This window comes from Corvus kubaryi, unplaced genomic scaffold, assembly GCF_017639235.1.
Source record: "Corvus kubaryi isolate FWS band 111438036 unplaced genomic scaffold, C.kubaryi_AGA036_p1.0 37028, whole genome shotgun sequence".
In the NCBI taxonomy this organism is placed as follows: domain Eukaryota; kingdom Metazoa; phylum Chordata; class Aves; order Passeriformes; family Corvidae; genus Corvus; species Corvus kubaryi.
The window spans coordinates 169,056-196,776 of record NW_024581013.1 but is presented as its reverse complement, the minus strand read 5'-3'; the positions used below and the strand labels follow the sequence as shown (position 1 = coordinate 196,776).

General features: G+C 41.6%; 1 protein-coding gene and 1 long non-coding RNA gene across 2 annotated transcripts; both read left to right on the top strand.

Moving 5' to 3' along the window:
• Positions 1-21: 21 nt before the first annotated feature.
• Positions 22-1,881, top strand: LOC121660983. The gene is made up of 2 exons (XR_006014819.1): positions 22-529; positions 1,061-1,881. It is a non-coding gene; the product is annotated as an uncharacterized LOC121660983 (long non-coding RNA).
• Positions 1,882-7,487: 5,606 nt separating this feature from the next.
• Positions 7,488-26,473, top strand: REEP5 (receptor accessory protein 5). The gene is made up of 5 exons (XM_042020617.1): positions 7,488-7,679; positions 7,786-7,879; positions 18,024-18,162; positions 22,254-22,422; positions 23,899-26,473. Exons 1-5 carry the CDS (start codon positions 7,562-7,564, stop codon positions 23,946-23,948), a joined length of 570 nt encoding a protein of 189 aa, XP_041876551.1. The 5' UTR covers positions 7,488-7,561; the 3' UTR covers positions 23,949-26,473.
• The last annotated feature ends 1,248 nt before the right edge of the window (positions 26,474-27,721 follow it).

Below are 27,721 nucleotides of genomic sequence, written 5' to 3'. Positions count from 1 at the left end.
CGGGACGCGGAACACGGCACGGGACGCGGAACACGGCACGGGACGCGGCACGGCTGAGACAGAGGGAGGGGAGCCTGCCCCTCTGCCCGGCCCTAGTGAGGCACAGCTGGGGTGCTGTGTCCAGCTCTGGGCTCCTCAGCACAGAGACATGGAGCCACGGGAGTGGGTGCAGCAGAAGCCGTGAAGATGATGATGGTGTGGAGCGTCTCTGCCTTGTGAGAAGAGGCAGCGGGAGCTGGGCACGTTTAGTCTGGAGAAGACTGAGAGGGGATCTCATTAATGCATATAAATATCTCGAAGGCGGGTGCCAACAGATACTAACAGACTCTTTTCGGTGATGCCCAGCGACAGGACGAGGAGCGATGGCCATAAACTAAAACACAAGAAGTTCCACCGGAATATGAGGAAGAACTTCTTCACGCTGAGGAGTGGCAGAGCTTTGGAACCGCTGCCTAGGGGAGGTCGTGGAGTCTCCCCCTCTGGAGACATTCAAACCCAGCTGGATTCATTCCTGTGTCACCTGCTCCAGGTGACCATGCCCTCGTGGCGGGGAGATTGGAGGGGATCATCTCCGAGTGGGAGCAATTCTGTGATTCTGTCTCCGGGTGGCATTCCCCGAGGAGCCTCCCTGCCGGCAGAGGGTATCGCTGCTCTCTCCGCGGCAGGTGCTGCTGGCATTGCAGCCTCTGATTTCAATTAGCAGCGAGTATTTAATGCACTTGCCCTCCTGTTCTTCCCCTCCCCTTCCTCGCCAAACTGCGTGAGCTCCCTCTGGCTGCCCTTTCCCTCAGCGGGATCGGGGAGAGAACCAGCAAAATGAGAAAACTCGTTGGTTGAGATAAAGACTAAATTGTCTAGTAAGTTAGTAGTATTGCCTATTAAACTATAGGGAATGCAAAAGCTGCACACACAATAAATCAAAACAAGAAATTAATTCACTGTTTCCCATGACCAGGCAGGTGTTCAGCCATCTCTAGAACAGGGTTCCATCATGTGTAACAGTGACTTGGGGAGACAAATGCCATCACTCTGAATGTCCCCCCTTTTCTTCTCCCCACAGCTTTGTATCCTGATAATGATGCTATGTGGTGTGGAATATAATCAACACTGTTTTCAGCACAAATCCAAATAGCTCAATACTAGCTAAAGAAAATTAACTCTGCCTCAGCCAAGACCAGCACACAGAAACACCAGTCCAGCGTTACCCTGAAGACACAAGAAGTATGTTCATTCACAACTCAGTGATTGACTGTTAGGCATAGAAGTTGAGAGATGTATCCTTTGCCTCCTTTCCAAAGTTATAACAAAGCACAGGAGACTCCATGGTAGCTCCAGAAGTATAAGGGAAGGGCATTCAGCCAGGTATGGAAAGAGCAATATTGTAAGGAGACTTTGGAGCCCAGTCTTAGTAGGAGCAGCGTATTTACAGATATTGGCGCCTTGCTCGTAAGCAAACTCCACAAAGTGGTATTTGATAGTGACATTTGCTCCACTCCCTTTATTGCTGTGATGTTTGAGGTGATGGGTGTTAACATTGACTTACAGAAGTACTTTGGTAGAGAAAGTAAAGTCCACTAACAGTACTGTTGGTATGTCTAGACAGAGGGACAGCTGGAAGGGTCCAAGTGCAAATTGATCAATCCCGTTGCTCAGAGATCCAAAAAGTTCCATTTTTACCAGGAAGAGTAGATGTAGGAGGTTCTTTAAAAGTTGTATGATCTGGATTATTTCAGGTGTCAGGATACTCTTGCTGCTACTGTTTTTCCCTGGTCTGCTACATTCACGAACTGCGCCCATGCCCCAGTCCCCATCACTCATGTGGATTTGGTACCAGGAACTCCTACAATTAATAAAGAGGAAATAAGTGGCTTAGAAAATGCACTTTGACATCTCATGCCATCTATGGTACTATTAGCCCCTTCATGGTTTCTGAAAAATACCCAATGATACAATGAAGAAGCAAATATGTCAAATATTACCTAAGTTACAAATCACCCTTGGATAACACAACTCCTTAACGTAAGAGAAGTGTACTGCCTGAAGAACATAAAGAAAGTTTGTAGACAGTGTTCCAGGACAGGGGAGAGAGGAGAGACAATGTTTGAACAGTTCTGCTTGCTCAGTTTTGGAGACATTGGTGGAAGACTAGGTTAGCCAGAACATGGACATAAGAAAAAATACGTTCATAAGTAGGATTTGGAGCTGTGTATCATTGTAGTTTCTTTTTCTTGATTGAGTTTCTCATTTCTTTGATAAACTAACATGCACTCCTTTCACCCATTAGCTCACAGAAAGCAAGCTGAGTTAAAGTTGACACATTCAGGTTATATTTCCCTAATGATAAATCCTCCAGAGAACTTGCATGCACTGGTGGCAAAGTTGGAAATAGCTCTTGTCAAGCTCCAAGGGCAATTAGGAGAGTAGGAAGGCCAGGCATAACACTGAGAAGCTCACCACACCACCTCACAGCTCCAAGCAGTGTGCAGAATCACCCAATGATGTAGTCAAACTGGTTTTTAATCACTGCTTATCAGCCAGCCTTGGCAGTCAGAAAGGCAACAATAAGGTATTTGGAGAAGAATGTTGTTGTCTGTTTGCACTGGGCAAGGAGAGAAGGTGGCAGAAAATAAAAAAGGGGCCAGCCATTTGCACATTCAGAAAGGGATCTCAGAAGAGGAGCTGGATTGCACAGGACAAGCAGCAGCTAAGGATGGAGAAAGTTTTGCTTGGAGCTCACCAAAGTGAGAATTTCGTTGGCTATGAGGACACTCTCAGATGCCAAGAACTCGATAAACATTTATTTGCAGCTTATGTGAATTAAAATAAAGACTGAGGCAGAGCCTGGAGAGTCTGCAATCAAGAGATAGCAGACTTCAGCTTGCCTAAGTCATCAGAAAAAGGCATCAGGTCCACTCGGCCCTTCAATAAACATACTCTATACTAAAATCTCCAACAAAGGATGGAGGTAGCAGGTAAGTGGACTGAAAAGCAATACCTTCTGTAAGTAGTATGAGCTTGGCACCCTCAGTTGCTCCAAGTTGGTATTTTGGGTCAAGTTTGCATATATAAGGAGACAATGCAAGCACTACTCCCCTGCTTTGCTCCGTGTGTTACATGGTGAAAGAGGTGAGTGAAGAGCTGGCACAGGCCATCATGAGGATGGTGGATATACTATAGAACCAATACCATATAACCCACGTGGAGGAATATAAACAGTTAAAATACTTTGAAGCAAGTTTTAGGTATAGAAAATTGCCCACACAAAAGTTAATGACAATTTAGGCTTAAATCTGTGTTCATCTCAGTTCCCTGATTGTAAAGGGAAGAGAACCATAAAGATCTGGAAATAATCTGGAAGAGTTTTTATTAAGTGAGAAGCACCATAGAAAGGGCTGCACTTGTGATGCACAAGACATTATAATAAGATGCATTCAGTAGTAGATTTGGATGAAGTATAGTACCTAAACCCTGGAGAGGTTCTCTGAACTTTGCAGAGGAGAGAGGAAACACAGATAAAAAGATAAGCCAGTGATCATTGGTTACTTTTGTGGTGAGCCTGTTCAGAAAACTCTGTGCTGGGCTTTTCTTAACATTACAGTGCTTTCCTCAAATAATTTATGATCTAAGAGTTTGCAGGTAATCATTAATTTAATGGCAATAGCATGTATATTGTTTTACATACATGACAGCACATGCTATAGGTCAAGACAGCAGGGTTTGTTTAGGCAACACTGATCTCAAACAGGCTTAACCAGCTGGTCCAGGTAACACACACATCCCTTGGGTGTGATCACCCACTCAAACTCCAAGTCTAGCAGACTGTTGGAGGAAGTCCAGCTCTGGGGCCCCCAATATCAGGAGGACATGGACCTGCTGGAGGGAGTCCAGAGGATCATGAGGATGATGAGGGAGCTGAGCACCTCTCCTGGGGAGACAGGTTGAGAGAGACAGGGTTGTTCAGCCTGGAGAAGAGAAGGTTCCAGGGAGAGCTTACAGCACCTTCATGTACCTAAAGGGAACCTACAAGAAAGATGGGGAAGACTTTTTGCAAAGGCATGTAATGACAGGACAAGGGGAAATGATTTTAAACAAAGAGAGTAGGTTTAGATTAGATTTTGTGAAAAACTCTTTACTCTGAGAGTGGTGATGCCGTGGCACAGGTTGCCTAAAGAAGCTGTGGATGCCCCATCCCTGGAAGCGTTCAAGGCCAGGTTGGACAGGGCTCTGAACAAGCTGGGATAGTGGAAGGTGTCGCTGCCCATGGCAGGGGAGTTGGATCGAGATGAGCTTTAGGGTCCCTTCCAACCCAAACCATTCTGTGAGTCCATGAAGTACGCACCTGTGCTAAAGCCACAAGCTGACCTTTAACTCTGGATTGATTATAGAAGTGGACCACAGCTCAGGGTGAAAAGATGTTTCACTCTGAAGAAGAGTGTTGCAGACAGTTAAAGAAGTAAGAGAGCTTATCTAGTCACTAGTCTAATCCTAGAATCAGATTAAATGGTTTAAAACATCAAAGTGAAAAAGATACAGATTTGTATTAACTGGAAAATAAAGGTAGAGAAAAAAATAGGATACAAAAAGGGAAAATGAAGAATGGAGGATCATGAAAAGGCCATAACCCTGTAATATGCTGTTTTCTATTAGCTTGTTTCATAGCACAACCTTCAGCAAGCAGGATAGGCAGCCTGCCATTCTGCATGTGGTCAAAGGGTGCAATTCCCCTCCTAGCCCAGGTGTGTCCTGTAGCCTGTGACTTTAGATGTCAGCTCTGGTATTTCATGGTAACCTACAGCTGGGTAGCCTGGACAGATGGGCTACTGCTGCATGTGCTTTGATTCTGGTGTTCAAGACACCAGTACTTTCAAATCTTTCAAGGAAAGGCACTTATCCTCCTAGTCCTCCATGGGTAGATCGGGTGCATTCTTCTGGTCTTCTTCCTCTCCTGCAGAAGCTCCTTGAGCAGGTCATGCAATCCTCCTTTAGCCTTCCTCTCCAGATCTTTCAGGTTACAATATTCCTTCCCTGTTCATATTTTCAGGTTTTTCTGGGAACATGAAAGAGAAATGCCCAATACAGCATGTTGTCCACATTGAGCTGGAAGACTGTTGTTATTTTTAGTACAGTACCCTACCTTTATTTCTATTTGACTTTCCAATTTCTTTCTTCTAAAAACTCATTTTTCTCTTGCCCTGTAACATAGGTATCTTAAGCCAAACAGTTATGCACCTTACTGCTATAAAGAGTTTACAGAGCACACTGTACTGCACTGAAAACATTTGTCTAGCACAGATCAGCTGGGGGAGCTACTAATGCCATGTTTTATAGTTTAGTTTTAAATAGAAAAAAAAAAACCAAAGACAGTGAGTTATTATGAAAACTCAGCAGGAATTTTGTTGCTTTTAACATTTTTATTAAATTCCCTTTTCTATAAAACTTTTGTGTCTTATCTGCTCTCCTCCTCAGTCCTTCAGTCTTACAGGTATGACGAAAAACCCCCAAATTTTTAGATGCACTTTACGAAGTGCAAAGAGAGTGAACATGCGAGAGAAAACAAAAACCAAAAGACCAGATAGTTTCCATGAAGCTTCTTGCACTCCTGCAAACCATGATCCAAGTCTGCAAATCTTCAGTTTGAGAATTGCTCATTTAGAATTCAGCAGGTCTTGTACTTTCTCCACATCTCAGCATAACCACAAGTAATCTGAGAGTGACACTGCTTTCTGCAACCTTTGATGCTTACCTTGTTTCACTGTTAACCCTTAGGCACATCAGAACATTAAAGTATTCTTATAAGATGGGAATTTCTACACAGCAATGTCTTTATGCTTGACAAAAAGGAAATCTCAGTAAAGTTGCTAACATTTTTAATATTGCTATATTTTAAATTAAAGTGTAGGATTTTGCTCTGCTTGCTGCCAAGAGTTAAATCTCTCGTGGATCTTGTCAAGGACCCTTTCTTACTGATATCTGGCCCTGTTAATAGTCTTTATTAATTTGAAAGCATCGGCATCCCATCATGCTGTGTAATTCCAGTCCCAAGAGTCCTCCACATTCTCTGTAAAACCCAAGACATATCAGATGGATCCAGCAGACAAAGAAAGGAAAAGGAGGGGGCTGGAACGCATGGCATACAAGGAAGGTCAAGGATCTGGGATGGTTGTGCTTCTCAGAAGTGAAGGCTAAGTGGGGATATCGATTGCTACCTTCAGCTCTCTGTTTGGATGTTGAAGTGAACTAGACCCTCCTCAGAAGTATAAAAAATCAGGGCAAAGGACAAGATGAAACAGTCACATGTGACATCAAAGGACATCTCAATTTCAAACATGAGTGGAAAAAGATCTCTGTGGTTGCAGTTAAGCACAGTGAAGGGCTGTCCAAGGAGGCTGCAGAATTTCCATCCATGAACATTTTCAGACCCTAGGGGTCCAAATCCTGAGCATCAGATCTAGCTTTAGCATTAGCCATACTTTGAGCAGAAGACTACATTGGACTACATAACTTCCAAAGATCACTTTTAACTCTATTTTTAAATTAGACAGTTACTGGAAAGAAATATGTATTTCAGCAATTAAATTTAAATTCTTTGCAAGATGCCTTCCCCCAAAACATTGAAAGCTCCAAAGCACAATGTGATGTTTACATTTAATTTTTTTTTTAGGTGACGGTAAGACATACACAAAAGAAGACTGATTAGTCTCTTCTGGCAAACTCAGGAGCAACACAGATTTGAAGAGGGCATAAAGAATCCCAGCACTGGTTGTAATGCTGAGTCAGACGCAGAGAAATTGCTGTGAAGGGTCAGCCCAGCCGAGGAAGTTTCCAGGACTACAACACAGCCAACAAATTATATTTACTTGGCAAGAACATTGCGCACACCATAAATTCCAGGTTACAGTTACTGCAAGGCGCTGATGCCCTCGGCGTGGTCACACACGCCTTTTGGGTACCCGTGCAGTAGATTGTCATAACCTTTCTTCTACATCACGTCAGTGCCTACCATCTGTTTCTGACTTTTGCTCACCGTGTCTGAAATCGTTGGTATCACGCACTGATTTTGGGGGTGGGGGAAATTCTAGCAGTTGTGGGGAATTAGAGCCGGCTACGATCGTGGCCTCTTTCTCCTTGCCATCTTTGACACAGGGGACTCGCTATTTGATTACCTGAACAAGGCGCACCATCCTTGCAGGGATCTATGTCCCTAGCTCCCCGCCTAAGATTAAAAATCTGTCCCTGCCGGCGGGGCACGGAGAGCGGGAGGCCGCGGGGGGACATCGGCTGCGCGCACCGCGCCCTGTGCCGCACCCAGCCCTGTGCCCGGAGCCCACCAAAACCACCGGGGACCGGGTCTGCGCCGGCGGGGCGCGCCCCCAGACCTCCATTTCGCGCAGGGGCGGGCTCGGAGCGGGCCCGCAGCCGGCGGAAGATGGTTCCCCGCCGCTCGCCACCGCCCCCGGGCGCGGCGCCACGGGGACGGGCGCTGGGGGCCGGGGCGGCGCCTGCGCTCGGCCGCGGGGAGCGCGGGGTTGCGGCGCGGCGCGGAGCGAGCGGCACCGGCACCATGACCGCGGCGATGCGACAGCGGTTCGACCGCTTCCTACACGAGAAGAACTGCATGACCGCCGTGCTCGAGCGGATCGAGAGCAAGACCGGCGTCAGCCGCACCTACATCGCCACTGGTGAGCCCCGGCTGCCGCTGCGCCGGCTCCCCCCGGGGGCCGCGCCCTGCCCGCGCCTCCTCGTCCCGCTCTCTCGGGCGCTGACGGCTCTCTCCTCTCTCCTCAGGCATCCTCGGGGTCGTGGCCGTGTACCTGGTGGTGGGATACGGCGCGTCCTTGCTCTGCAACATCATCGGCTTCGCCTACCCCGCCTACGTCTCGTGAGTGTCGCGCCTCTTGCTCCTCTCCATCGATGGTTCCGGGTGCCACTCGCCGACGTTGCTGCAAAATCATATTTCTTGCGCCGGTGCCGAGCCTGTCAGGGGTGGCATTCCGGGACCGTGCTCCCAAGCGTTGTTTTTGCCGCGCACCCCTTTCCTTTAGCAGGTACAGGTGCCAGGTGCCAAGTGAAGAACGAGGCTTCTCCCATCTGGCGAGTGCTACGTCAGGAGTTACAGATGGGAGACGCTGGGTGGTTACCACACTTGACAGCCGGTTCCTGTAGCGGGTTATGCTTTGGGTTTGGGTTCCAGCTTTGTCATCTCCAGCGGGAAGCTGGATCTTACTGGCTGCTGGTAACGGGAGGGAGGATCGCTGCTTTGGGGGTGTTTGTTAAAGCTCGCGCTGATGGCTTGAGCGGGGGGCAGGAAGGCGCTGGTGCATCGTCAGCGTGTGCCTGATACAGGGTACTGGGTACTGTAACGGGCTGGAGACAGAGGTGCATTAAGGAGTGCTGTTTACTCCAAACCCGCCTCGCTGATGAGGGGAGGAAAGGAAAACACCGTAACTCCTCCCGAGTGTGAAAGACTTTTAAATAACTTCCTTTTTCAAAGGAAGGTCTCCTTAGATATTCTTAAAAATAGAGCAACTGTTAACGTTTCATGTGCCTTTAGACCAAAATGCCTTTCCTGTTAGGCAGGACCACAGTCGAGTATGTTCCAAAAGACTGCAGAAACATACTAAATAAAAGCTTCTGTGTAACCTAATACATTCATAAAATGGAAGTCCTTCCCAACAGGACTGCTATATTGTTGAAACACAGTGCTTGCCTTTTATATAACTCTATTTAAATACAGTCAGAAGCTTAAAAAAAAATGTTCTCTGTAATTGGCTCCTGGGCAATACAAAGTCGGTTCTTTTTTTTTTTTTTTTTTTTTTTTTTTTTTCAGAGATGTGAGAGATTGACTCAGTTTTAGACTCTTGAAACATCCTATGGTTATGATGCTTAAGACCAAGCAGCATTTTTTCTAAATGCTGTTCCTGGTGTTTGCTAATTTCAGAGATTATAAAACAGGACCTCTGAAGAAGCTTAGGTTTTGTTTCCTAAATGATAATCTTTAGTGAAAAGCTTAGCTTAAAAGTATTCTTTCATTAAAATCTGAAAAGGGAAATATCATCCAACAAACCTTTAAAACATTGAAATGGTTGTGTAGGAATTATGTGTATGTAATATTTTGTGTCTGACTTCGGTCACTTTTAAAGTAATGTAATTACTTTCTACAATCCTGTTTAAATTTTTAAATTTGTTTTTAAACTGGTTTGGGATTATATTTTAAACCTTCCATTATGCAAGGATAAATTGATAATACAAACTCTTAGAACTGCAGTAGTAAGGCAGTAGCAAATCAAATATGAATAATAAGGTTTCATTACTAATTTTTTTCTTTCAAATCTGGATTTTTTTAAAAATCTTTTGGTAGAGTGTCTACCCTTTTTCATGTCAAAATGGGGTTTTAAATGTGTCTTAATATGAAAAGTTACCTCCCAGATGTTAGTACTGTGGTGTGTTTCAGGTTTTTTACTTTTTTTTTTTTTTTAAATAATGGGAGCATTGTCCGTGCCTACAAGTTTTACTTAAACAAGAAAGCATGCTGAGCAATATGCACAATGCCAGTTCTGTTTTTCTTCCAGTTCACGATCAGGTAATGCTTTTCCTTTAGCTGCCTTTTTAATGCTGGATGACATTTATAGTAGAAAAGTATAATCTTAGGTGAAAATCTAATTTAAAACGCGTGCGGTGTGCTGCATGCCAGTGTCTTTCAGTGACAGCCTGCTGACAGCACAGGTGGGCTCGATCCCCTCCCAAGTCCAGATCTGGTATGTAGAGTTTTTCCACATTTTGCTCTGCCTGCTTTTGTTTTTGCTGCTCTGGATCATGTACTGTAGTCAGGGTGCTGAGTACCATCCCCCACACTTATAAAGCATAGAGACCCAAAGCATAAAGAACACTAGCCAGAGTGGTTTGTTTATTCCTTTCTGCTATTTGGTCTGTCCCCGTTGGAAAGGCAGATGAAGAGCTTGCTGTATGAACTGACAGTAGTGAATTTGCTTCCTAGCATTGAACAGAAAACAGTTTTCAGCTGTTTTCATCAGCTGCACACACCCTCAAATGCCTTTTGCTCTAAAAGCTGTGGCTTCTGGAAGAGGTCAGGAGCTGTAAATGGAATGTATTGTGCAGGGTGTTAGTTTGATGTTTACACAGGTGTTTCAACAATGGACCCAAGCCTGAAATGTCTCAGAAAGGTACTGAAAGAGAAAAAGCAGATTACTTTTCCTCAGTTAACTTACTTACTTCTTTTGTAAAGTAGGTCAGTGTATCATTTCTCCATTGTCGGTAACTGAATTACTTAAGTGAAAAACAAGCAGTGGTTTGGGTTGAAAGGAACCTTGAAGGTCATGTAGTTGCAGCCACTCTGCTGTGGCAGGGGACAAAGTAGTGGGTCAGGCTCCTTGTCAGCAGAAAAGGCACTCAGAGGGGTGAAGGAGTGGGACAGATGTCTGTGCTCTGCAAGGGACATCAGTTCCTGTCCTTACAGTTGTCTAAAACGGCAAAGAGGCTGCCTCATGTGTGACCCTCAGGCATGTTCCAAATCTGTTTTAGTGGGATTTCAGTTCTGGGTTACTTCAATCATGTTAATTACTGTTCATCTCTATGTTTCCTAAAGAAAATATATTGGAGTCATAGCAAACCCAGAGACCCTCAGCTCAGATTTAAATCTGTTTACACATGCAACCAGGACAGTTCTGTGCAGATATCTGCCTGTCAGGCCTTGTATAATTCTGCAGTTTGTTTTCTTTGGTCTCTGTCATTCCCTGTATTCACTGTCAGTGTGTGCAGTGCAGCAGGTGTGATTTCAGTGGAGAAATGCTGGAGGCTGTAGCTGCTAGACCAAGCAGGTGGTGTGAAGTGGTGCAGCTGCACTGCTGCCTACTTTCTCATCACTGTGGTGCAAACCAGTGCCAGGGGAGGGGGCACCTCCCTGGTTAATGCCTGATACAGCTTCAGGCAGGCACAGCTGTTTCCCTTCTCATTCTCCCTTGTTCACCTTCAGCTTTGCCTTGGGGCAATCTTTAGTGGTTTTATACATGGAGGAGTTTCTTCTTTGGCAATACAGAATCTTCCCATAAATCCAAGTCTGTGACATGTCACAGCAAGGACCCACCTGAGTCTCTTAACATAGGCAAAATGAAGCAGTAGTTTTCTGGCTGTTTCCCAGTAAGTTGGACAATCTCTAGTCTTATTCCCTAGAATTCTGTAAAGTGCTATGTGATGAAAAAGAGTAAATAATTTTAAGTTGAAATGTAATGCTTGATTTACAGGCTTTTGTGGTTGCAGTAGACCAGCACTGAAAAGTTTGCCACGGATGACAGAAACAACTTTTTAAACTTCTAGCGAGCTTTAACTGCACAAGGCAGTAATCAGGCTAGAGATGGAAAAAGTGAGTGTTGGCAAGTGTGTTAATACCACTGCCAGCATTTTCACTGCTTCTCTAAACTTTCCAGAGCTAGAGTGTTCAAATGTAGCTCCACCCATAGTTAGTGGTGGTTAACTGCCTCAAAAAAATTAGAGTGCAAGCAGGAAGGGAGCCTTTGATGACTAAGAAATGCGTGCAAAGGATTGGAAATTTCTTAAGTGCTGTCATGCTTGGTTTAAAAATTGCAAAGATGAAAATGGCTTTCGGCAGTAAAATGTCTGAACTTGTTACTAGTGTCTTCAAGGAGGAAAAGCAATATAGTACAATAATGCCTCTCTCTACTTTGGCTAATTTTATGCTGTTGCTTCAGTTCAGCTGTTTTTGCTATGTAAAGGTTGCTTGTGACACTTTACTAGCAGGAAACAATCTGGATTGATTGTAGAGAAGTATAAACACTCAATTCAAGTTCTAATTTGAATATTGTCACGGTGTCTCGAATCTGTCTCGTATTTCCTTTTCCTCTTTCAGTGTACCTTTAAAACAGGAACACTGCTTTTCTTTGCTCACAGTTATTTAGAAAAGGTAAAATTGTTCCTGTATTTCTTGAGAACTAGGGCAGCAAATTTCCTTTCTCCTAAGACGTTTTAAGGCAAATGCTTACTTTTTTCCTTCATGAAAGATGATGCATGATGTGCTAAGGTTCAGAAGTAATGCTCTGCTGCTGTTTTATGAATACGATTTGAGAGAGCTGATGTATCTAACCAGATTCACAATGCCCAGTATAAACATAAGTAGAAAATGTTCAAATCTGTCTGCATGTGTGCTGTTTTCTCTCATTCCTGATAATCTTTTCATGGGGATTCAGACACTAAAAAGGGTATTTTGTTGTTTGTTTTTTTTAATATGTCCTGCCAAATTAGTTCCTCCAAGCATACTAACGTTTTGGTTTCTAGGTTTTAGTGTGCCATGTTTAAAAGCCATCTTAGCAGTTGCTTGGATAAATTATGTGCTTTTGTTTCTAAAGAAAGCAAGTGTTTGGGTGCAGGGAGTCTAATACTATGATAGCAGTAAGAAACTTCTAATTTTACTTCTGCATTTTACATTTAGGTTAAAAATATAAAGGTGTTTGTTATACAAATGGGCCTAGTCTGAAGTGAGGCACTAAGGCATCTTAATCTCAGCAGAAACGCCAACATATGTGTGGGACTGTGTTTTGGGGAAGCTGGTTTTGACCTGAGTCAGAACTGGGGAACTGACTTATTGGTTAGCCTTACAAATACTTGTTCCAGGAGAGAAGGGGCCAAGAATGAGCAGAGAGCAGTGAAATGAGAGTATTCCTGCTTTTTTTTCCATTTTGTTTCAGGATTTCAGCTTTGTGGTGAGTTAACATGTAGGCTGTAAGACTCCATGGGTGGGCAAAATGGCATGTGCTCCTTTTGCTGCCATTTTGCTCCACTTCCTTTTAAAAAACACTCTTAGAACCCTTTGTATTACTGCCATGTAGCTTTTTGGTGTGTTCTAATAATATCTGTCTATGCATGGACAGATGACAGTGAAACCCTCCCTTGCTATCTTTCATGAGTTTTTCTGCTAGATACACAAAATTTTGAGAGAAGGGTACTGGTAGACTTAAATCATAGCAGTTGTGTAAGTGCAGTTGGCAGGAAAATCTTTTCTATATCTGCAAATGCATGATTCTGCTGTTGCAGTCAGTGAGGAGGAAGAAAGATGGAAAGCAGAAGACTTTTAGCTGATGGATGGAAATGTAGAAGCCAAAATGATAAAGCAAATCCAAGTGCACAGGTACTTGTTTCACTGAAATGACGTGAGATGTCAGGGAGGCAGCCTGCCAGGGTGAGTCTGACATGAGGATGACAGGGAGGCACCAAGCTAAAGAAGTCTCTGGTGCAGTGGAGTGTTGATTCTATGTGGGTATCTGGATACATAGCTAGAAGTAAGTTATTTTACTGTAAAGTAAAGAGTAGGGACAGACCAGTAGGCATAAGCTCTATAGAAGTATAGGTAATTTCATGGGTTTTTAAGTTAAAGGACAAAAAACCCCCAGATTTACATTTGGATTAGGGTGTGACAAATATGCCTGCCTACTCACTTTGTGTAGCACTGACCAGAAAACTGAAGGAAGGATGCATGAAATGGTCCAGTCCTTCCCAGCTACAACAGGATCACTGGGTTTAAGGGTTCATCTTCTGCCTTAAACTTGTAACTTTATTTATACAAGAATCCTCAGGTACACCTGAGGGATTGCAGGGATAAGGGTGATTACTTCACATGAGACCACAGCAATAAAATTTGGCATTTCCTTATTTTTGGTTCCCACATCTGGACTCAGCTCAAAAAAACCCCCACCCCAAGCTTGTAACTTAGCTAGTGAGTACTATATGTGTGAATTTACTGTAACAAATGATTTGTTATGCCAGAGCTAATTGAGAAGCAACAGTCTCTTCTTGGAAAAGAGATGATTTTTTTTTTTTTTAAATGAGTCAGAAGCTCTACGTGAAGAACTCCACTTGGCAACTTACTAAAATTAGACCAGTATCTGTTACTATCAGTAACAGGATAAGTAACCACACTTGATCTAGGGTTCAGTTTGATTTTAGGATGAACAGGGTCAAAGCTGAGCCAGTGCTCTGATACTGTAGCTACACAGCAGATGGGAGCCCTGGGCTGCTACAGAATGTGACAGCCTCCACTCTTCCCCCTTGGCACAACCAGCTAGCAGGGCTACTGGGGAGCAGATCTGGCTGAAAACGAAGTTTTTCTTGGCTCCCCATCCATCACAGTGCTGGCCCACAGTGGGTCATTTTCACTCTTGGACAGGCAGCTGTTTCTGAAATAACTGAGCTGTGATATTTACTGTCCAGACTACTGTAGCTGCTCCTAGTAACTGCTTTTACCTTCAAGGTGCAGAACTACTGTAAGTGGTTGTTTGAGGCTCTCTTTGAAATCCTCTACAGTTAGTATTTAAGCAGTATAAAAAATCCTTTGGGATATGTAATTACTACACTTAACTAACATGGAATTTAGTCAAATCGTGGAATTTTGTCAAATCAGACAAAACAGTATCATTTTTTAAAATCTGAAGCTATAGTCTTTGGATGGTCCTTCATGTGTTAGAAAATCTTAATATTATGTGTTAATGAGACTGACTTATTTGCTCTTGCAACACAGAAATAAGTTATAAGAAGGCAATCCTGAAGTAGGACGTAGTGTCAGTGTCTCTTGGTCTGCAACTTTTCACGTACTGATGGAGATTGCGTTTTGAATTTCAGCCTGCTTGACTGGTGACTTAACGTGGAGAAGAACGAGGTGTTCTTGGCTTGAAGCAGCTTCGATGTCTCTCCTGAGTTTAATTGTACAGGGCATTACACCAGGATAATACCTGTAGAATAACTTGGAAGACTTAAGTTTAATTAGAGTGTGATCCTCATGTTGAAAAGAGTGTAGTTAAAAATGGATAAAAAACCCCTCTGTGTTCAGGTATTCTATATAACTTACTGTGCTTGTTCTTCGACAAGTACTATTTTTTGTGACTTGCTATTGAAATAGTGTGTGAGTAGCAAGGGATGGAGGCAGCTTCCACCCTTTTATTTAACAGGGACATTTTATACTGGATTTCCCTGTCTCATCCGAGGGACGTACTCCCCATTCCAAAGCAGAATATTTATAAAATACTTGCCTTTCCTTGACTTCAGTTAAAGCTTTCATTCACTGATGGCCCTGCTGTATCCTGCTTTTCCCCCTCCCTCTCTCCCCAGCTGGGACTGGAGTTAGGGACAGCAGGAGCAGTTTGAGCTGACATGGCTGTTGCCTGCTGGGTGTGGTAGGGGGCTGCCCCTGAACTTGCCCACTTAGATCAGACCACTGCAGAAGGAGGGGAGATGTGCTGTTCCCTACAGTGTGTAAGAGAGCAACCACGTGTGGATTTAATGCTGCGTACATCAGCTAGCTAAATCAGACAGGGCTTTCACTACTTGTAGTGCTGCTGCTTGTGACTGTCTGACAATAAAAGTGTGTTGTTCGTGTATCCCCCAAGGAACTAGAGCAGCAGATGGTGAATGTTCAAAGGGAGCACACCCATGGCACTGTATTTAGGAGCTCTCAAAGGCCATTTGTTTCTAGAGGAGAGAAGATAATAGAGCGTGGCCCATTAACACAGTGATATGCCATCTGCCCTTTGCCACAACACTGGAGATTCTAAGCTTTTTTTTCTTAATGAAAGTTGATTTTTGTAATTGCCGAGATGACTTTATAATGTTTATAAAAAATGAAACAATGATCCCTTAAATACATGTATGACTTCAGATTGGTGACTGGAAAACAGCAAGACTGCTGGCAGTTTCACTGCAAAGTTTTCTCACAAATACCAAGCTAGGATGCTTATTGCAGTAAAATAAGCCTTCCCCTCTATGCCTCTAATTGAGAAATTGTCAGCAGAACTAAAGAAATTCACATGGTGAGCCTCTACAGCAAGTTTTCCTTAACAGTGAGAACCTTTGCAATTGGTTCCTTTCTCTGCTCCATTTATCCACCACTCTAACATCCCTGCTAGTAAGGTGTACTTTTTTCTTTCCCTCCAGGAGTGCAGTTTCACACATTGAAAATAGCTCTATAGCCTTCTTCCTTAACTCCTGTGGTGTTCAGGGGCTGTTTCTGTACAGCCCCCTCACCTGTTCTCACTAGAATTCTTCAGAGGTGTGGGCATAGGAAGGATGTGGTTTACAGTGGGAGCAGGAGCAGCTGGAGTTGTCACTGCCTTTGAACAGACTGCTTGGACTAGGACTGCCTGTGTTGTTAGGAGCAGCAAGAATTAGACCTGCTGTTGCCAGCCTGTGGAAAACCTGTTCTTCCAGTTGTGCTAGTGCATGTGCCTTGGTAAGATCCCCCTATTGATGGGGTATGGCAAGGGCTGCTGCTTTTCCCACTGCAGGACATTGCTGGCCCGCCTCAAACTCCAGTAGAAATAATGCATGAATTAAGTATCAGATCCTTGTATTGCATATCAAGGTAATTCAATCCAGCAGCTGTGCCAGCTCCCTCTGCATGTGGTGGGTTTGCCAATGCTTTTGCTAAAACGTATGGCATGTCACAGGAATTATTTCCCCCAACTCCCCCTGCTCCCCTGTGACTTACAGAACTAGGAAGTGACGGAATCCACAGCATTTCTCAATCCACAGTCCAGGAAATGGACTTGCAGCCGACTCTCTGGTTTCTGTATTGTAAACCTCCCTAACTCTGCCTTTTCTGTGGAACTAACAGAAAACGTGGCACCTCTAGTACGTCTCACACATGCTGCTTCAGAAACAATATAGCTGATATTAAAGGAGTAAGTGATAGAAGAATTCAAACTAAATTCGTTAAACTGAGTCTTACAGATTTTGATCTTGCAGCGTGAGTGGACAAATGCTTTCTAACACTCTTAAGCTGGAAATTATCAGGCTTAGATTTGCTAGCATTTTCTTTTTAAACTTCTTACAGTGTTAAACTGGAATTTTATGGCTCCAGAAACTCCACTCCACTACTTCTACTGAAAGACCACATGGAGCATCTTTTAATTTCTGATTTTTAGAACTGTGTAAACTTGAACTGCATTCGCACAGCAGATGGAGAACAAAAGCCCATTAAAAGCCCATTAATCATTATGCAGAAAGCCCAGTACTTTAGTAGAGGTTGTTTCACCTTGTTCTTAATAGTTTAGTCTACATTAGACTTTGCAAGTCCTGTAGGAATTAATTTATAGAGTAATACAGTGGGTGATGCAGATATGTGTTCTTCAGCATATGGATCTGGATCCCCTCTGCTTATGTAGACCAAGGGCTTCTTAGGACTTAGAGCAAATCTTATAGATAAACTTACCTTTTCAAAGAGGAATCTAGTGCATGTATATATGAGTACAGTTAAAATGCTATTTATTGGGCATAACTATGTAAAAAACCTGGGGAATAGTACAGTCAGTCTTTTACCCCTGGTGGTGCTAGGAACCCCAAGCTGTGCAGCGCTGAATGAATTTCTGATCCACACGTAGCACACTGTGCAGGCCTTGTCTGGAGGCAAGGTTACCCCATTTTGATAACTTAAGGTATTGTAGGATTTTTCATCCAAGACAACAACTCTGTTCATCATTCCTTTCTGATGGCCAGAGGAGGATGGTCACTGTTGGTTGTAGGCAAGGCCGGGCAGGTGCTGTGATCACTGGTATCCTGTGCCTCACAAGACTGGGCTCACTCAGATTATCTGTTTTGAGGATCAGTAATGCTCTGATGTACAGTAGCCTTCTTGTCAGGATTACCACAATGCCTCCAGAACTGGAACTATGGCCAAAGATTATCCCCTCCCTTTCTTGTCCCTCAAAATGTTTCGTGAACAAGGTCAGAATGCTCACTGGTTTTGTTTGGGTTTTTTTTTCCTCCTTGTAATCACAGAGCTAGAAATAGCTTGAGTATCTTTTAGATTTGAAGTGTGATATGTAGGGAAAAACTTTGCTGTTCAAAGATCTTGACACACTGTCTGTATGATAAATATCAATTAGTTTTTGTGGAGCAAATCAATTATGAAGATTCACATATAACAACAAATCTGAGTCATAAAAACTTCATCATTACAGATGAGACTGATGCTGCTATTCTGCTCACTTGATTTGTTTTCCTTGCAGAATCAAGGCCATTGAAAGTCCCAACAAAGATGATGACACACAGTGGCTGACTTACTGGGTTGTGTATGGCATTTTCAGCATAGCTGAATTCTTCTCTGACATCTTTCTGTCCTGGTTCCCTTTCTACTACATGTTAAAGGTATGTTAGTTCATGTGACCCCTCTCCTAAAATGAGACCTTTGATATAACTGGTCTAATGTCTCCAAGAATGGGTAGATGGCAGCATTCCCTGGAATCATTCCAGGGTCACACCTGTTTTTTAGATGCAGGTTATGTGTAATTTAGTACTGTGGAAGTGATCTGTTTACAGCTGATGTTTTGTGAAGCAAGAGGGGAAGTTGGGATAGGTGGAAGGGAAAGGTCTGCTGTGTTTTAGGAAAAAAAAGACAGTGTAACTGTCCCATAAAAAAAACCCCAAAGAGTTCTTTCTCTTGGTGTTCAGGTAAATTTGGACAAATGACAGACGTGGTAAACCCCACAGAGTGGCTCTATTTTTGCTTTAGTGCAAAAAGTGCATTAGTAAAAGTGGAGAGTAAAATCACAAAGGCTGTTGAAGGAGGTAATAACATCTGTGCTATTGGAGCAAAGAAGGAAATTGGAACACGAGAATAGTTTGAGTCCTACAGCTTTAATATTTAATTAAGCTCAGTTTCCTGAGAGGAGTTGGTGGGTATCAGAGGAGATGGTTGCTTATGTGCAGCTGTTAGCGTGATTTGAGTACCAGCAATGATTTGGTTGATATGCAGAAATTGACTGTGACAGTTGGTTTACACCTCTGCATTTTTCCTTTTCAGTCTTTAACAGGCTTCAACTGTGACTATCGTTTGGATACCTTGTAGTTCAGTAGAATTATGACTTCTATCCATAATCTGCAGTGGCATATACTCACAGTTCTGAACTCATACAGTGTATTTTCAGAGCTTCTTTTCTAAATTCTTGGTGGAAAAAGATGTGGCAATGGTTTCTTCATGCCACCACAGCTATCCTTCTGAAGAGCACACGATTGAAATTCAGGTTGACTTTGCAAATAAAGACCACAAATGGCTCTGATACTCTGGTATCAGGAGTGCCACAGTTACACGTGGTGTTGGAATCAAGGGAAAGGCACTTTTCTCAGTTCTGCAAAAGCAAACACAAGGAGTTATGTCAATACACAGCTTTCTACAATGGCTGCAGAAGGCACACGGAAGTCAAGTGTTTGCCCTCAGTAGTGGTTGGTAGGAGAGGTTTACTTTTTTTGTACAAAGGCAGACAGGTGTTGGCTGAGAATCAGAAAGCGTTGCTGAATGGGTGGAAGTTATTCCATAGGGGGAGAAGGAGGAATTAGGCAGCTGCCACACTTCATTCCATCCATGAACTAAAACCTCTTGTAGGGTAGTTATGATGTCTCCATATCTCTTTTAGGAAGTGGAAGCACAGATACATGATCCATGAAAATTTCGAGCTTGCTTTCATTTTCAAAACGTGCTAAATTCGCATATTCACATCTGTTCGATACAGCTTGTAGCTTCCACTCCAGACTGAGTTTTAGATGCTCAGTATTTTGAAACACCTTCGGTTGCATGGCTGAGACATTGGGCACAGCTGCCCCCAGAGTCCCCAAAGTCCAGAGTTTAGACTCTGTGACATTAAAGTTTTCAGCAGACTGGAAGATTTTACAGGTGGGAGAAAGGCATGTTGAAGAACTCCTTTAAATATGTTAAAATGTTTGTATATACTTTCTGTTCTCCAGATGGCATTTCTTGGATTTTGTGGACCTTTTTTTTTTGGTAATGCCCATTTCTTATTTATCTGTTTGGGTTTTTTTTATCTGTGAAGCACAGGATGTGCATGCAACTCATAATTTCATGTGCATATGATTTGTTTTTAAATACTTCTGTTCAAGATCTAAAAACTTCAGTGTCATCCAGGTACTGGAGAACAGTAGCCAGTGAAAGTAGCAGAGTTTATCATTCTATGAGTATTTTTGGTGGTCGGAATGAGAGAGGCTCCTTACTCCACTAATGGCTCTGCCTTGGAATTCTGTAATGCTATTTCTGAACAAAATTGGTGCTGCCAGGGCAAAAACAGCTGCTAGGAGCAGGTCCAAGCGAGTCACACTGAGCTCAGATGAATTCCACTCCCTCCTCTGGTCTGGAGGGTTGCAAAGAATATATTCTGGGTTTGGGCTTTTTTTTTTTCCAGTTAACTATTTAACCACTCTGAGCTTGCTGGTCCTTCTTACAACCCTCTTTATTTGCAATAGCCTATGCTGGTTCAGTTTCATGGGAGACAAGGGGAAAATAAACTAAGTTAGCAGCCTAACATTCTCAAGCTTTGAAAAGAATGAGAATCTCAGCTTTGGTACATGTCCAATAGAAAATGCATATGAACATCTGCTTCAGTACAATTCAAAAGTAATAGGTATTTGAGAACAAATCTGTAATTATCTTTTTCTTGACTAGACTGGGACAAAGCTGTCAAATCAAAATTACTGATTTTTTTCTTAGGCAGGGAAAGGGAAATTTCAATTTCATTTCAGAGGAAGTTGGACTCACATCTGAGGGATTTTCTAAAACAAAGGAGAACTACCTTTTTTGTGTATTGGGAGAAGTTGAATAACTCTCAGTAACTGATGAGATATTCTTGAACATGAAATATAGGCAGTGTACTTTTCAGCTTTTAATGAAAGATAACAACATAAGATAGCACCATGTATTCTTTCTGTTATATTAAGTTCCAAATAATTGAAGCTTTTGAAAATTGATATTTATATTGATAAAGGCACTTTTTGCCTTTATTTTCTCTGACCGTACTTAATAATTCATTAGCTGCTACTTACTGGTGCCAGATTGTATTGCCTGTTGAATTATTTGTTTTAATTCATTGGAATGTTCCTAGTGGGCCAATCTCTATGGTGTACTCTTTACTTTAAAAAACATTTCTTTGTCTTCTGGTCAAACACTCCTTTAAGTCATTCTGTTTTTACACCATGATCAAATAGTTTAAAGAAGAAAGCTTAATGCTTACCCAAAAGGATGGTAAATTACACTGCAGAGAAGACAAAGCCAAGATTTTACAGATGTGGAGAGCAGAACCTACGGAACATCCAGTCTCAGTATACCTTATTGGAAAGAACAGAGGGGACATATTCCAAAATATTTTGAAGGCTTGCTTGAAGAAGACTGTGTGTTTTGTTCCCATTCTACCCAGAAATGTGTGGAAATCCTCAAACATGGAATACTGTCCAACATGAAGACAAAGCATGTTTTGACTGAGGCTGGGGTGGTTTTGTTTTGTGTTTCAGGAAAGGGTAGTCTGAGAAAAGCTGTTATGCCTTCATTTTCTGGAGAGGCTTTTGACATGGAATATAGTGTACAGAAAGAACTGTACAAATGCTGAGAAAATGTACTTCATTTTGTTGCAGTTTTCTCCTGTAAAATAATTTTATATATATTTTCATAGCTCAAGTGTATTTATTTATGGCACTCCCTTGAATGTTTCATCTTGTTGTGCATAGCTGTCTCTGTGTGCTGTATGGCAGTGAAACTGAAGCCAGATAAAAGTGCTTCAGTGGTAAAGACAGGGATTTGTAGTACATGTAATAACTGTCTTTCCAGTCCCCTTTTGTACGATGCAGAAACATGACCCCACACTGTGGTCTTTGATTTTTCTAGAGAACAGATGGTGCTCTAAAAGCCATACCTAAACTGTAATCCAGAAGCATTACCCTTGTTTGTGCACTGTGCGTAGCTTGGGTTTGTCTCTCCTCCTTGTCACTTTACTTCTGGGGTGCACACAACCCTGTTCTTTCCCCCACTGTGTTTCAGAGCAGGGAGGCAGAGAGGACAGGGATGTGTTTTGGCTGAATTGAAGTCATATAGAGACTTAGACTTTTAGTCAGGCCTGTGCCCTATGTTTTAGAAATATTGAGAGACAGATGTTTGCATAACCAGGTTTTATAGTTCTACCTTAAAGAGAAAAAAAACCAACATGTAATCTTGATCCACCTAACACCAGGTTATATTTACTGCTGCAACCCTCCTCCTTTATCCTTATACTGTCCATGAAATTATTCCAGTATAAATATTCACTGTGTGTAGCTGTCCTGGTGTGTGCTCTCATTGAACCCTGACCACACAGGGGATGACTCACTGTTCTAAATGTGCTCAGTTCTGTGGCACTTAGGAAAGGCACCTTGTCTCCTACTCGGGATTCCTTCTACTGAGGCTGATGTTCTTGTTCTCACAGTGTGGCTTCCTGCTGTGGTGCATGGCTCCAAGCCCTTCCAACGGGGCAGAGTTTCTCTACCACCGGATTATACGTCCTTTCTTCCTGAAGCACGAGGCCCAGCTGGACAGCGTTGTGCAGGACCTGAAAGACAAGGCTGCAGAGACTGCAGACACCATAACTAAAGAGGGTAAGCAAAAGGCTGTTCACTGGTCACATTAAGTAGAGGGAATTTCACTGGGGAGCTCTTATTATTGCACTTCGTATTCACCACTCAGAGGAAACAAAAATAAATTGTAAGAAGACGATGTGAATTATAATGGAGGAGTTAAATTTGGGAAATGGGGATTGCAGTGAGTCGTGCTTCCTAGAATTGCACTTAGGCTAGAATGAGTGGAAGAAATTGTATCATTTGTGTGTCTTCCCACCGTAAACACCACTAAAAACATTTTCTCTAGAGGCAGGTCCAGACACTCCTTTCATAAATACAGTTACTGTTTCAGTGCATCCTCCTATCTCCCAAAATATTCCCTCAAATACTCCCTGCAAGTGTAGAGGGGTTCCCAGTTGTGCAATAAAGCAATTAACAGCAATAAACAGCAACATGGGAAGCACAGTTTTCCCATCTATATGTTTTTGTACTTTTCCTTCCTCTGGAGGTAAAAGGATTCCTCACTCTTAAAGGAACTACTTACGTTTTATTTTTGTGCATTATCACAGACTGTAGATTGCTTAAGGTTTTTCTTTTATTTCCTTGCATTCTATAGTGAACCCTTGCACTCTAAAATATCTGATGATGGCTTTATTAATAAGAGAAGGAAGTGTATTAAGTAGCTAAAATAAAGGTTTATTCAAGTTTCGTTTGAAAGGAATTTTATTGGTATGCTATTTCAAAGCATCTTAATTCTTCTTTCCACCAAACAATGCACGCAGTCTCATTTCATCTTGCCAACTTCAGCAGTTCTCCTGTCTGCTTAAAAGATCTGCTTTTCTCAACTATTCTTGGAAATTTTGCTGCAAGACTCTTCCTGAGTCTTTATTGTTAGGCATGTATCTTAATTAATATCCTTCCATGTTGCATATGGGATTTTTCTGTCTTCATTTCATCACTTACTCTTTCTTTTTCCTATATTTATATATATAGAGATTTCTACCAAAAAAAACCACAACCAAAAAACTAACAAAACAAACAAACAACACCACCCCCCCCCCCCCAAAAAAAAAGCCAACAACAATAAAAACCCCAGGCATTATTTTTAAGAAACCATGCACACACATATACATGTACACAAATATTAGCATTACTACAAGCCTGTTTTATCATTATGGTATATTTCTTGCTGCAAACCTGAATGTCCTTAACACTATGAGCAGCCCTGCTTTAACAATACCATAGTTATATATATGTCAGTCTTTAATGTTTATTGTACTGTTTCTTGCTTGCTTTTTAAAATCTTTTCATGATCAATTTTACTGATGTATCTATGTCTATGTATATACAAAAGCTATGATTTTCTTCTGTGTTCTTTCTCTTGTGAGTAAAAGGAAAAATTTTTGTATGCTGCTCAAGAACACTGGACAACCCAGAGATAACCTCTGTTCCCAAGAACAGAGATAACCCTTTGACTGTTGGCCTGTGACTGAACTTGATTTTATTTTCCTGCAGCCAAGAAAGCAACAGTGAACTTGCTGGGTGAAGAAAAGAAGAGCACTTAAACTGGATAAGTTTCCCTACCACCTCCTTTGTGCAGCGTGAGGTTACTGGGGACTGTGGTGTAGGTTCAATAATATTGCCTTGGAAACATTTTGATATATTAAAGGAATGTGCTGTAAGTTTACTTACTACTTTGCTGTGACTGATAGAGAGTATGCATTTTTATTTAAAAGCAATGCAGTGGGCAGCATTTGAAGCTTAATGAAAATATTTTATTCATCTACATGCAGAAGTCTTTCAGTAATCTCTTTCTGCAGTAACATAAATAAAAAGTATATATCCCTCAGGCTTTGCACTTTAGTTGTCTCTTTGTCTATGAAATTACTCTTAATACTTTGATTGTGGTACATATGGTAGCACAAAGCTATTTTATAGGGAAAATTCCAAATGGATTTTGAATATACAGGGAATTATTGTGAGAGATGGCATAATGGATGTATTCCCCACCAGTAAAACTGTAAATTGTGAAATTACGTGTTCTAAGCACCTGAATATAGAGATTATTCACTGTTGCATGTTTTGTTGTAACACAGTATTTGGTTCAGTGTGTGTATTCTTAAATGGATAGATACTAAATATAGGAAAGAATAACTTCCTTGGAGTAACCAAGCTTATATTGGCCTGAAGTAATTTGCTAGAAATGGATGCATTAAATCACACAAGATTAACACAACATGACTAAAGTATAACTTCTTCCCTATTCTTGCTAAAACAAGGTGTTATCCAAAATTGTTAATAGAGTGCTTTTCAAGATCACACTCAAAAGCACAAGCCACCTCTTGCTAAGGAGTGGTACCATTACAAGCACTTCTTCCTGAATTCCTTTAAAAGTATCAACTGCCTTGGATGTCAGTCCTCAGAACTACATCATTAAGGGGACAGACTACAGCTCTCATGAGGTTTTTTCTGCTCATAAAAATCTGCAGTCTCTTCTGACTATACTAAGAACAACTTTGTGTGAGCACTTAAACTTCCTGAGTGGAGATGCTCTTGTTGTTACTTGGTATATTCCTGACCAATCAGTAAGAGTGCAACCAAAGTTGCTAAGAGAAAAAAGGAATTTTTTACAATCAATGTAAAAGAATATGGTTTTTTTTTTAGATTTGCATCTGTACTCTTTGACACTGCAGTATTTTCAACAAAAATAATTACATGAATTAATTAAGCATGAATTACTGAAATCTTCCTGTTTTCGTCTCCATGCTGACATTTCTTTAAGCCTAGAGTAATGGTATGGCAGTTCTGAGCTCACAGAATGTGCAGAAAGGAAGCTTAAGCTTTTGATTGGGTAAAAAATTATTTCCAGCCCACAATCTTGAATCCCAAAGACTTAATCTTAAAATAAAGTTTTGAGGACTTCAGGGTTTCTGCAACAAATTGTTGTATAAAGATTCATTGTAAATTTTCAGATGCAAGAACTGCAAAAGAGTGAAGCACACAGTGCAACTCAGCAGGTTACTTTTAACCTGGAGAGATACGTTTTATAAGAGGGGATGTAAAAGTGTCTTAAGAGAAAGCATTTCAAGCTTTAAGCTGGAAAACATAGCCCTTAGGGCTGGCAACTTGGATAGGGAAATACGAGACCTGCTGTATCTTGTGTTCTGTAGGACAGCATGCAGTTTGTCATTTGAAGAAAAAATACAAAATTTCACAGCTACTCATTCCATGACAACTTTTTGTTAGGAGAGGATATATTGAAGAGGATAAAGTTTACAGCAAAGTTCTGGACTGTAAGCAAGTAAAAAGTTTGAAGTGAGTCACCATTTAATTGGTTTAATTTCTTGTCTTAACTTCTGTTGTAAACCCACTGGATTTCTTTGTAAGCCTTACTAAATCTTAGTCCTGTGTTTTAAACTCTATCAGCCGTATGTAAAGCACTCATGTGGCCACTGTAATTTAGTTTCACTTCTTGAGATTAGAAGTAATTAGATAAAAATAAATGAAGATTCTTAATAGACTATTTGATTTCAGTGCAAAGTACTACATAACTTACTTATCTAAAAGCTTATGGTAAATTTTAGACTTCACGAGCCTAATGATGTCTGTAATAGAGACAGGATTTACTTTTCATTTCTTATGCTACTCAACAGTTTTTCCACTGTTATTAATGGGGATAAAACATTCTAGGTAGATGTTAGATAAGTGTTAAAACAGTCCCTTGCATCTCTCTCAAAACTTGAAAGGCTTTAAATCAACTTCTTGTCTTTACGACTTGATATTACTAGCACATACAATCAGTGCTCTTTTGTCAGATTTCTATTTGAATTAGAACTACAGTCTGTTGTTAACAGAAGTTTGCCTTGGTTTTTTACCTTGTTGCAAGTAGAAATGACTGAATTTCTGCAGCAAGTTATCCTTTCCTGCAAGTAACTCCACTGGGCTGGCCCCACAGATCAGTGCTTTTCTTTGTTTCTTCACAACATTTATGTGCAAATGTTGGTACACACATCTGCTCCATGTCTTTGCTGAAGCTGTAATGTGCTAAATAAAAATGGACACAAATAAAGAGATTCTTATGGGACTGGTATAATGCCTCAGTGTTTCTTAAGAACCTTATACCTCAACAGTGAAAACTTGGCTACTTTTGGAAGCTCTTTACAGGGTATTCACTTTTTTTGCCCCCCCCCAGATTTCATTACTGTGGAACCAGTAGAAACCTCTCAAAGTCCAAAGGAAGTGCCTCTGCTTCATGACAATCTGAGGGTGCAGCCAGGAAGAGCATCAGGCCCTTAGAGAAGAGTTTGGAATGCAGATCTCTTCCCAACAGTGAGCACCATGAGCATCTTTCTAGGCTTCATAGCCTGGCTTACCTGAGGAATCATCAAGATTTAGTGTTCTCTAGAAGCACTGAGGGGAAAAACTGCAGGGGTTTGGAAGTTTTTCCTCTCCCATGGGTTTCCTGGTGTTCCATAAATGACCTCAACAAATAATGCTGAATAGTTATTGGCAGTGGTGTTACACTTACTTAAGACTTCTGTTGCCACGGTTTATAGGACATTTCATCTGCTTTATCTGGCTCCTTTCCAAACTCAGCAAAAAGGAAAATAAGTTCAAGAAAACACAATCTCCCCCACAATGATAACATCACCACTAGAGTTAAAATAATGAAAACTCTTCAAACCAGAGCAAGACAATTAACAAAGCATAGAAGTTCTTGTAAGTAGTGAAAGGTGTAACTAGTATTTGTTAGGTCAAACCCTCACTACTTTTAATTTGACAAATAAAAGAAAGTTTCTTGAGTTTGTACTTCAGTATTGCCAACTCTTTCTACATAATCTGAGAATCAGCTAAAATTATGACTAATTCCTTAGTCACCTTCCACCCCCATTTCAAATTCCATAAACAATAGTTTCCTTATGCAAAGGAGGAAGAATGGAGTTTTAAAAAACAAAACCAAAAATCCTTGTAGGTCATGAGAGACTCTCAGTGTTTTCTGTAAAGGGCACCTGACAAATATGATGAATATCAATCTTGTCTTCTAGAGAACTTCTATATCCAGCATGATGGAATGAAACAGTACTTGAGGAATGACAACCCAGGGCTACTAAGGAGGTCCTCAGTTGTACAACCACGTTGTCATAACTTCTTGAAAATTATGTTTCCTACTAGTACATAAACCATTAAGAGATTCTGGAGCAAAACAATCTTCAGATGACCACATGAACTCATGAACTTATCATGTAAATACAATTGAAGATGAACTTTGAATTTAGCAGACTTTGGAATGTGATGTAGTTGACACCTTTGCTGAGGCTACGGAATTCCACAAAACTTT